This window comes from Galeopterus variegatus, unplaced genomic scaffold (assembly GCF_000696425.1).
Source record: "Galeopterus variegatus unplaced genomic scaffold, G_variegatus-3.0.2 Scaffold2504, whole genome shotgun sequence".
Taxonomy (NCBI): Eukaryota; Metazoa; Chordata; class Mammalia; order Dermoptera; family Cynocephalidae; genus Galeopterus; species Galeopterus variegatus.
In genome coordinates, this window is record NW_007728615.1 from 25,043 (window position 1) to 36,214 (window position 11,172).

Consider the following 11,172-nt stretch of genomic DNA (forward strand, 5'->3'; position numbering starts at 1 on the left):
GAACCTGTGGCCTTGGTGTTATCAGCACCACACTCTACCGAGTGAGCCACGGGCCGGCCCGGAATTATAAATTTTAAGACATGATATGGTATTGTGGTAATTTGTTTTTAATAAAAAATTCTTATGTTTTGGAGATATATACTAAAATTTGTGGATGAAAGGATACAATGACTGGATTTGCCAACATAATCTGGCAACACGGGGAAATAAGATAAATAAGATGGGCTACGAGGTGACAGGTATTGAAGCTGGGTGGTAGGCACATGAGGTTCCTTACATTATTTTCTGTACTTTTTTTTTTTTTTTTTCACAACTGGCCAGTACGGAGATCCAAATATTTTCTCTACTTTCTTATGTTTGAAATTGTCCATACTAGTAAGTTTTTTTTTTTTTTTTTTTTTCACAACTGGCCAGGACGGAGATCCAAATATTTTCTCTACTTTCTTATGTTTGAAATTGTCCATACTAGTAAGTTTTTTTTTTTTTTTTTTTTTCACAACTGGCCAGGACGGAGATCCAAATATTTTCTCTACTTTCTTATGTTTGAAATTGTCCATACTAGTAAGTTTTTTTTTTTTTTTTTGTCTTTTTCTGTGTCTGGCAACGGGATCGCAACCCTTGGTGTTGCTCCCACGCCTCGCTCAGCCAGTGAGCGGGAACCGGTCTGTACGTGGGATCCGAACCCTCGGGCGAGAGCGCCGCTGCGCTTCCCAAGCGGCGCACTATCCAGTGCGCCACCGGGCTGGCCCATACTAGTAAGTTTTTCTATGCCTAAATATGCATTAGTGATTAAGATAAGCAAAAATAAAGCAGCACTGGTAAGATCCTGGCACAAGACCGCCAAGGTTCAACTCCTAGCTTCTCTGGTTACCAGCTGTGTGACCTTCGGCAAGTCACTGAACCTCTCTGTGCTTCAGTTACCTCATTTCTAAATGGAGATCCTGAAAATCATGATAATACCCACTTCACGTTGTGCAGATTAAATGGGTCAATAAATGTGAAGTCCTTGGAACAATTCCTGGAACATAGTAAGTGCTTAATATGTGTTGCCTTTTATTAATTCATTCCACATTTGAATGATATTTGAGCAGCTATTTATTAGGCTAGGGAAATTCAACAAAATAAAAATGGACCTTGCATTAGCATGGAAGGATTCTGGGTGATCTTTTTCATTCTCCAGTTTCAAACTTTGTGTAATGTGATATTATTACTTTTAAATTTTTTATGAAATGTGTTTTTAAAACAGAGTCAGCTGTGGTCACAGACTTTCCCTGCCCTCTGGGAGCTCCTTCGTCTGCTGAGGTAGACACATTCCCCAGCCTTTGGGGGGGGGGGGGTTCCATATGGGGGGGGGAATTCTGCTTGTTGTGTATACAACGAATGGACCGAGATAGCAAACACAGGCAGGACGGTAAACAGAGAACACATTCCCTGGATGATGGCGGTGGTGAGAAGCTGGGAGGAGGGGCTTCAATAAATGGCCCCCTGCCCTGACCCCTGGGGTAGAGATGCCACCCCTCCACTCCTACTGCCCCCTGCTCCCCACCCTCTTCCCCCAGCCCTGCTTCCTGAGAGGGCGTGTTGAGCGTGCATATGGAAGGAAAGAGCTGTGTCTTTCATTGACAGTCCTGTTTTTGTTTTTGCCTAGGTGGGAGGTGCACCAGGCGTGTGGTGAGGAGGGGTGGGGGGCGGATGCTCCACAGACAAAGGAGCACTGAGCGAACCTCCTGAGAACGACTGAGTGGGTGAGAAGCCAGGAGGGGTGCAGGGAAGGCAGCCTCGCCAGTGGGCACTCCGCCCTGCCTCCCTCACCCAGCCCCATGGCTATTTTGGGCTGCGGAGGGAAAGGACTGAGCCAACGCCTGGGAACCAGAACCTCCTCCGTCTGGGAATCAAGGGCAGGGTGGTACTTTAGGAATCCCTCAGTGTGCATATTCTCGATATGGAAAATTGACATTCTCTCCCATGAATAAAAGCAGTTTAGAAAACTGGAAATATTGGGCCTGCCCGTGGCTCACTCGGGAGAGTGCGGTGCTGATAACACCAAGGCCACAGGTTCGGATCCCATATAGGGATGGCCGGTTTGCTCACTGGCTGAGCGTGGTGCTGACAACACCAAGTCAAGGGTTAAGATCCCCTTACCGGTCATCTTTTAAAAAAAAAAAAAAAGAAAACTGGAAATATTACAGATGATAAGACAATGGATATAAAATCAGTAGCTTCAAGACAAGACTCCTAGTAGGACTTACCTGTCTAGAAACTCTGTGTGGCTACTGTCCCCAGATCACCTTCTTCCCCTGCCTAAGGCCAGCTCCTCCTTCAGTAACAATCACAGCAAAGGTTATTAAGCCTTTGCCAGGCATCAGGCAACGGGCTCTATATGTGTAAGCCCTGTTACAGACCCACGTCCCCCACGAGGCTGCGTGCTGCTGTCTTACTCACACTTGCATGTCCCGCACAGAGTCGATCTTCAATAAACGTTTCTTGAGGTGTGTAACTGAGCCACACGTCCCAGACTACAGCCACACTGAGCTACTCACCACGCTCAGAACACACCTTGCTCTCTCTTGCTCTTGTCTCAGCGACAATGCTTCTCCTACCCTTTTCCATGTGGTGACTCCTGATCACTCATCAAGGCCTAGTTCACCTATTACCTTCTCCAAGTTCACTGCTTCACCCTCTGGGCTCCTCTGACCCCTGCAAACATCTCAGCTTAGAGCCCACCCCTAGGCTATCAAGTGGCCACACTTATGCACACACCAGTCTTCTCCCATTAAATTAAATATCTGGGGGATATTTAATTCTGTCTGCATCCCCTGTGCCTAAGAGGCCCTGGTCCGCAGTAGGTGCTCTGATGTGTGCTGAACAAATGAGAGAGTACACCCAAGGGCGGGAATGCACGGTGTGTACACCTTTACTGCCACTCCCCCTAAACTGCCCAGTACCCTGGCATTAGATGAGTCCCTGGCTGATCTGATAGATAAAGTAGCTAGCCTCCTTTCTTTTCAATTAACCCCCCCCATCCAGGATGGACCTGGGGGTGACCAACATCAGGGAGGGAAGGGCCTGGAGACCTGCTGAACTTCTTTCCCCCACCGTCACATCTTTGGGATATGGAGTTACCACCCTTGGAGGGAGGAGCTGTGACTCAGTCTGCCGAGGCTGGGGGCCTGAGATGCTTACTTTCCTGGGCCTTGAACTTGGGAACCAGGGCCCTGCCATGCATCGGCCTCTCCCCTGTCCTGCCATCATAGATATCTTGAGCATCAGGCTAGAAGGGATCTCAGAGACCGTGAGGTTCAGAGAACAGAAGGTACAAAGAGACTTAGGAAGGATATGCCCAGTGGCACCAGCGTCTGATGGTCTTGGGCCTGGCCCAGGGGTTTTCTCATGTAGTCCACAGGCCACAACAAAACATGGAACACCCCAGTCATAGCTCCTCCAGTCCCACAGGCCCTTACCGTCTCCCACCTGGACTGTTGCCATAACTGGTCTTCCTTCTTCCAACACATCCTCCATACAATCAACAAAGTGATCCAAATATCAAATCTAATTTTAAAACCCTCAATCCATCAGCCACTGAATCCAGGCCCAATTCTTGCATGGTATACAACCCACAAGTATCTGGTCTCATCCCGCTTCATTAACGTAGCCTTTGCCACCACGCCTTCCATCTACCATATAGTCTGGAAGCCAAGCTGTTCCATGCTCCCTCGCCCTTGCACACACTCCTTCTCCACCCGATGAACCCAGCCTCGAAGGCCCAGTTCAGATGTCACTCCTTAATGAAGCCTTCCCTGATATTCTGGAAAAGTTAGTGTACTCAGCTGAAGGCAACAGAAAACCCCAGTGAAGTAATAATTCTCATCCTCGGTTGCCATTATCATCCGACACAAGCCTGATCAACTCAGTCAGAATCTCCGTGGGTGGACCCAGGCATCAGGAGTCTTCAAAACCTCCCCTAGTCTAATGTGCAGCCAAGCTGGGAAGCCCTGGAGTGGGGGCTTGTCTTTCTCACATAATGAGTCTAGAAGTAGGCAGTTGCTGATGCTGGTTGAGTAGTTCAGTGATGTCCAGGACAAAGTCTCAATGATACTCTTGACCTTTCCTTTCTGCTTGTTGCTTCGTGGTCACAAGATGGCTACAGTTGACCATCCACATTCAAAGCAGAGAGAAAGTGGCAGGGAGGAGAGCCCAGCCCAGCCTCATCCTCCCTCATGAGAAAATCAAAGACCATCCCAGAAACCCCTTCAGCAGACTTCCATTTAAATGTCATTGAGCAGAACTGGGCCACCGCCAGCTGCAAAGAAGTTTGGAAAAGTGGGCCACGGGGCTTCTGATGGACTGAGAAGACCGATCAGGTTCAATCATCAGGGACTGAGTCCACTGCTGCTCCCAAATCCGTGTGTGTTATTACAGAAGGAGGTAAGGAGCCAGGGAGGCAGCCAGCAGCTTCTGCCATGTTACTTATTCTCTCTCTGCTTCAGAACTCCTCGTACACACAGCAGTTAGGCCACACATCACATCAATGCAGTGTGAAGACATGTTTCGACGTGTCTATGTCTCCCTCTAGATGAACAGTTCTCAACTCAGGCTGCACATTAGAAATACCTGGGGAGCTTTTGAAAGATACCAGTGCCTAGACCCCATCCACAGAGATTTTAATTTAATTGGCCCAGATGAAGCCCCGGCATAACTAATTTGTTTTTGTGCAGGCTGAGCTTTTAGAACCACTGCTACAGACCCAGCATCCCATCAACTAGCACAAATACTTGGAATAGGCTCACAGGAAGTCCTCGCTGAATGAATCAATGGTTAGAGAGAATTTCTGCTCTGACCTCTGTCAATCCCCAGACAGCAGGCTGCAGCGTGTTCCTCCCTCACCTCGGATCTTCCTTCTTTACTGAGCCCTGCACTTAGCTTCCCTTAACTAACCACATCCACAGCTCCAGGTGAACTCTCTATGTGCCCAGACTGCCGGCTTCTCTGACAGCTGCTGTGCTGGATAGCCCAGTCCCACTCTTTCCTGGAAGCTGCCCCACTCTCAGAAGAAAATAACTCTCAATCAACAGGCAGGCTCAAGTCCTGTGCATTAGCTAAACCCCCCTGCTCAGTGTGAGAAAAGGACAGCAGGAGGAGGGTTCCACAAGCTTTCTATCCCATGCTCAATCATAATCCCGAGATGGACACCCACGTATTCAGCAGCAGAGTGCCTGGCCTAACTAATAAGCAAGCTACAGAGAAAATATTCTCTTCTCTTGCCTGAGTATAGAAAATGTATCTTATCTGATTCCTTGGACAAATGTGAGTCTGAGAAATGCCCCTGTTGATGTCACAAGAATGAGTCAGTGGTGAGTCCATCCCCAGAGATGATATCATCTGGTATCTTACCATCTGGCTCTGGCTCCCATCACGCTTCTGAAACTGCTCGTTCAAAGGTAACATCCAGGGCCCGCTTCACAGGCACGCGGCCTACGCAGTTGCACAAGGCCCCAGCCCTGTGCTCAGAAGGGCCCTGCACTTGGTTTTATCCTCTGCTGTCGCTGTCTTGAAATTCTTAACAGTTTTTTTGCAAAGGGCCCACATTTTCATTCTGCACTGGGCCCTACAATTACACGTTCAGTCCTGATCACCCATAATCTCTTGCAAAATCCAGCAAGGTTTTCCTTCTCAGAAGGGTCTCCAAAGCATATGACAAGTCCTTGCTCTCTAGTCTTTGTGATACCACATTCTCCTGTTCTCTCCTGCCTCTCTGACTTAGTGGGAGTGGTCGGAGGCTCCAGACAATTCTACGGGTCTCAGCAGGGGGTCAAAAGGCAAGGATGTAGAGTAATGGCAAGTGTGGCACTCAGGTAAGAGAGGTGCCCACAGGCAACGGGAAGTGTTGGACAAGGACTCAGGAAACTGGGCTCCTCTGGTCTTAGTGGGGCCACAAACTCACTGTATAATTCTGGTCACATCCTGGGCCTCAGTTCACCTATCTGCAACCTAGAAGGGTTAAACCTGATGGTCCCTTCCTCCAAGCTCTGTCAATCACTGAGGCTCTAAGTCCCAGCACTAAACTGGAAATGGCGTGGGTAGGGCGGAACCACAGGAGATGAGGCTATGGGGTGGCCAAGGCAGCTGATGTGGTTGGAGCTGAGGGTCAAGGGAGTTACAGAGGATCAGCCACCATGAGCTAAGGTATTAGATGGGCCATCCACGTGGATATTCACATCTGTGAATCCTTCGGGGTGGCCAAGGCAGCTGATGTGGTTGGAGCTGAGGGTCAAGGGAGTTACAGAGGATCTGCCACCATGAGCTAAGGTATTAGATGGGCCATCCACGTGGATATTCACATCTGTGAATCCTTGCACCCCTGGCCCTGCAGAGCACAGGAGATGAGGTGAAGAGAAAACCTGACCTGGGTACTGAAATCATGCAGGAAGACCATAGTGTGTTCTGGAAGACAGTCATCACCGTAACTATCGTTTGCAGGGCGCTTCACAAAGTACCTTCCCATCCACCCAATCCTGGTGGATCCCTCAACCCTGCAGTGGTATTCTCACTTGCAAAGGCAGATGCTAGGGCTTAGGGGGTAGGGTGACGTTCCCAACGTCACACATAAATCTCATCCTCTGGCTTCAAATCCTTCCTTCCTACTACGCAGTGAACATTAGGGGGAGTGGTGTAATGGGGTGGTATGGGCTGCAGATGGCAGTTGGGATTAAGAAACCATGAGGAATGAGTCATTCAAGCCCTCTTTGGTTCCTGGGGACAAGAGAGAGTTCAGAGTGCCAACCTGGAAGCCCAGGGCCCCAGCAAACTGAGAGAACCTGAGTCAGTTCTAATCCAGGACGTAAAATCAGCAGAAAAACTTATAGGTATCCCTATCAGACTTCAGGTGACTTAAAGAACTTCCAACTCCTGGAGGGACTGTCTACCAGCCAGCAGAGAACAGACTCAAACTGAACCACAGCTCCCCCTGGCAGGTAAGGGGTCGGACACTGTGAGGAGCCGGCAGATGAGGTCCTCCAGAGAGGCGTGTTCTCCAAGGAAAGTGCTGAGGGAAGAGATGTCACAGAACATGGTGGAAGGGCAGGGGAGAGCAGGGGCAGGGATGGAGTTGGGGGGATACAGGTTACCAGACGCAATGGATGTGAGATGGGGTGAACCCCTGTTCTGACCCCCAGACCTGCCAAGCAGGAATCCTCTTCCTAGCCAGGCTCTGGTCAAGGAAGAAAGGTTCTGGGAGTTGGCATCTCAGCTCTGGCTAGGAGAGGAGTGATGGAGGACGGCAATGTCCAGGCCTTGGGAGAGGAGCCCGAGACAGGGAATGGAATTGGGGCCTGTCCTCCCCACGACAGAGTTCATCAGGGTCCAGGCCCTGCCCTCTCCTGGCATTGCCTGGCCAGGCCATGGCTCAGGTATCTGACACCTGGGGCCCAGAGTCACATGCCAGGAAATCCAACACTCTTGGGCCCCAGCCCCCAACTTCCAGCAGCTACGAGCAAACAGGGCTTCTGGAGGAGGAAGCGGGTCTCCAGAGCTAGCGGCAAGGAGGCTACTTCTGGGGAGAGGGCAGCAACACAGGAGAAGGCTCTGCCACCAACAGGGGTGAGAGGCTGGGAGGAGGAGGGAGAGGATGAGGGTGGACGAGCAGGGCACAGAGGACAGGGCTGGGGCAGCCAGAGGGGGGGATGCTCCTGAAAAGGGAGTTGATGGGCATAGAAGGTAGGGCCGGACATCCTACCCGTCACCTAGCCTAGTTGGATGCCCTGAAGTCCTATTGCTGATCTGTCCCTCTTGTCTCCTTCACACTAGTCCCAACCAGACCCTCTGGTGCCTACCCAGTCCACTTGGCAGCCGCCCAGATAGGTAGGGGGGAAAGACTTTATTACGAAGAAGGAAATCAATACATGAGCAGAGGCAGAAACTTAGAAACCCCCAGACCCAGAATGACCAATAGGGCCTTGGAACAAGAAACTTTATAGATTAACCTTACAGAATCAATAGACCCTAAAAGAATCTCAAGCTCAGGACACCCTTTACCTGAAGGGCCCTATGAAGAGCCTTAGATCAAGAGAGACCCCGAGGAGAAAGTCACCCAGGCCTGAGAGAGCCCCTGACGGAGGGGCCCCAGCACAAAGAGGCTCCACAGAGCGACCTCAGGAAGAGAGAGCTGGCAGTGGGGGACACAACTCTTTCCACTCACTCTTCCCTATGTGGTCTTTTCTTCCCCAGATCCTAGTCCACGCCAGGACTATGACAATCTGTGGCCATGCTCCCACCAGCCGGTCGCCTCCTGTCCCTCCTGCTGGTGATAGGTACAGGGGGTACCGTGCACAGCCCCCAGGTACCTCCCCAGGGCTGCTATGTGGCAGAGGAAGCCGGTGAGCAGACGTTCCGCTGCAGCCAGGCCGGCCTGAGTGCCGTGCCCACCGGCATCCCCAATGACACCCGCAAGCTCTACCTGGATGCCAACCAGCTGGCATCAGTGCCGGCTGGTGCCTTCCAGCACCTGCTTGTCCTAGAGGAGCTGGATCTGTCCCACAATGCTCTTGTCCACCTCTCAAGGGCCGCTTTCCAGGGCCTGGCAGCCACTCTGCGCCACCTCGACCTCTCTGCCAACCAGCTGGTCTCAGTGCCTGTGGAGGCCTTCATGGGGCTGCAGATCCAAGTGAACCTGTCCGCCAACCCATGGCGCTGTGACTGTGCCCTCCAGGAAGTGCTCAGGCAGGTGAGGCTGGTGCCGGGCACTGGGACAGGCATCGTGTGTGGCCCGGGAGCCCGACCAGACCTCGTGGGGCAGGAGTTCCTGCCGCTGGCAGGGGACGAAGAGCTGTGTGGGACGGGGCAGGGTGGGGCCCAACGAAGCACCGACGTGGCCCTGCTGGTTACCATGGGGGGCTGGCTGACACTGGTGGTGGCTTATCTGGTCCACTACGTGTGGCAGAATCGGGATGAGACCCGGCGCTCCTGCAAACAGGCCCCCGAGCTGCCCGCGCGCTCCGAGGACTCTCCCGCACCCAGCACGGTGCTCTGAGGACCAGGGACGCCCCGCCCGCAGCCCGCAGCCCGCAGCCCGCCCTCTGCCCTCGCCATTTCTCTGAGCCCCTCCGCGTCCTCTGCGGCCCCCGCCCCCTTCCGTCCCATCTCTCCCTTCTCTGTCTCCCGCGAATACCTGACCTCTCTCTCGGCCAGCACCGTCTTTGGCGCCTGCATCTTTTGGTGCCTGCTCTGTGACTGGATTGTGCTAGGCTTAGAGAGCCCAAAGCTCCCCAGTCCAGAGTCATGGAGGGGTGACAGATCAGAGTGACAGCGGGTGCTTTGTGTGCCAACTCGGAGGTGGGAGCGGGCAGCAGTGAGGGCACTGAGGAGGAGGCCCGTGCCCGGCCGAGGGTGACCTCAAAGGCTTCACTGCAGACATGTCTGAACTGACTCTTAAAGAACGAGGAGGAGCCTGGGCAGAAACGAGGGAGCGGCCCTGGATGGAAGGTCGTGTACAAAGGCAAGGAAGAGGCAAAACCACTCGAGATGTCTGGGTAGTGGCAAGACCTACCTCGGGGCTGGAGGAAAGGGTACGAAGAGGGGCCAGGGGTTGGTGGGACCAAGCCGGAAGTGAGGCCAGAAAGTTGGGGTGCAGCCAGATTGAGAAGGACCCTGTGGGCTCCTCTGCTCTTCTCCCTCTGCCTCCACTGAGAAGTTCCCACATGCTTCTTGCCTCTCTTGTCCCCAGGCTCCTCTCTTGGGGACCCCCAGGCTCGGAGTCCCCTGCCTCCTTTTCCAGAGACTCCCCATCTCTCTGCCCTCCCCTTTATACACTGAGGGGTCTCCTGGGCTCTCCCCCTTGGGAGAAATGTGGTTTCCTCTATGTCTGAGCTGGGGATAGGCAACCGGAGAGCTGGGGGCACGGGGGAGACCCCAGAACATCAACAGACAAGTGCACAAAGTCCCTTTTACCAATGCCCCGATCTCTTTCTTATTGTTCATTTTATTGGACATGGGGGTCCGGTGGTGAGGAGGAGTGGGAGGGCTGCTGAGCTCTTCCCCGCCACCTCCACCACCCCTGCAGTGGGGGTGCTCCCGCGGGGCTAGATGCCAACTTCCTCTCTCCCCTCCTACCTGCCAGCTCCTGACACCAGAGTCTACCCACCAGGGAAGCCAAGGCCTATAAATTAATGGTGGTGGAACTGGAAGGATGGAGGAGAGGGAGCCTCCAGGGAGGACAAACAGGGAGGAGGGAGAGAAGGCAGTGGGCAGTCTCCAACCACTGGCCCCGCCAGCCTCCCCAGGACCTGGGAGGGGGGAGAGAGAGGACGTCACCCTCTGGGTAATCAGCCTTCTCTCCCAGCAGAGTCTCAGCAGGGTGGAGGGAGAAACCAGATGCGGGGAAAATTAATAAAAGAACTCCTTGGTGGGAGGGAGACCAAGCTGGCTGAAGGAGCGACCATATGATACATCCCTGTTACCAAACAGGCTTCTCAAAGTACCCAAAGGGGTCAACACACTGTCTCCTGCCTCCTTTCAGGATGATCCACCCACATGGCCTCTGTGGAAGACCACGGCATTGGGGAAGCTCATGGGAGCCCACACAGGAACTAGAGATAAGAGCCATTGGACCAGGGTTCTGTCCAGTTTGGGGCAGAGACTGGGGCAGAGTGGGCAGTCGCTCGAGGAGTGGCAGGGAGGAATCCGTCGCCTCCCCTGGCCCCTCTCCCTCATCCTGACATCCCAGTCTGCAGTGGATTGAATGTCCCCACCAAGCTCATTGAAGCTTAATCCCCACTGTTACTGCTGAGAGTGGGGAATCCTATTTGGGTCATTGAAAGGCGGGGCCTTGAAGAGGTGATTAAGTCAATGGCTTAACAGGGGTCGCGGGCGTGGTTCTGAGGGCTTTAAAAGGAGAGAGCATCGGGCCGGCCCGGTGGCTCACTGGATAGTGCGCCGCTTGGGAAGCGCGGCGGCGCTCCCGCCCGAGGGTTCGGATCCCACATACAGACCGGTTCCCGCTCACTGGCTGAGCGAGGCGCGGGAGCAACGCCGAGGGTTGCAATCCTGTTGCTGGTCCCCGGTCTGGTACGGGGGCAACACTGGGGGTTGTGATCCGTTGCCGGACACGGAAAAAGACAAAAAAATAAAAATAAAAAAAATAAAAAAATAAAATAAATAAAAGGAGAGAGCATGAGGAGA

At 52.9% G+C, this 11,172-nt stretch overlaps 1 protein-coding gene across 1 annotated transcript; it reads left to right on the plus strand.

The window, feature by feature from the left end:
• Window positions 1-220: 220 nt before the first annotated feature.
• LRRC3C (leucine rich repeat containing 3C) lies at window positions 221-9,025 on the plus strand. Its single transcript, XM_008582037.1, is given in 3 exon segments — window positions 221-239; window positions 5,126-5,163; window positions 8,231-9,025. Coding segments are annotated over 3 exon segments (852 nt in total).
• The last annotated feature ends 2,147 nt before the right edge of the window (window positions 9,026-11,172 follow it).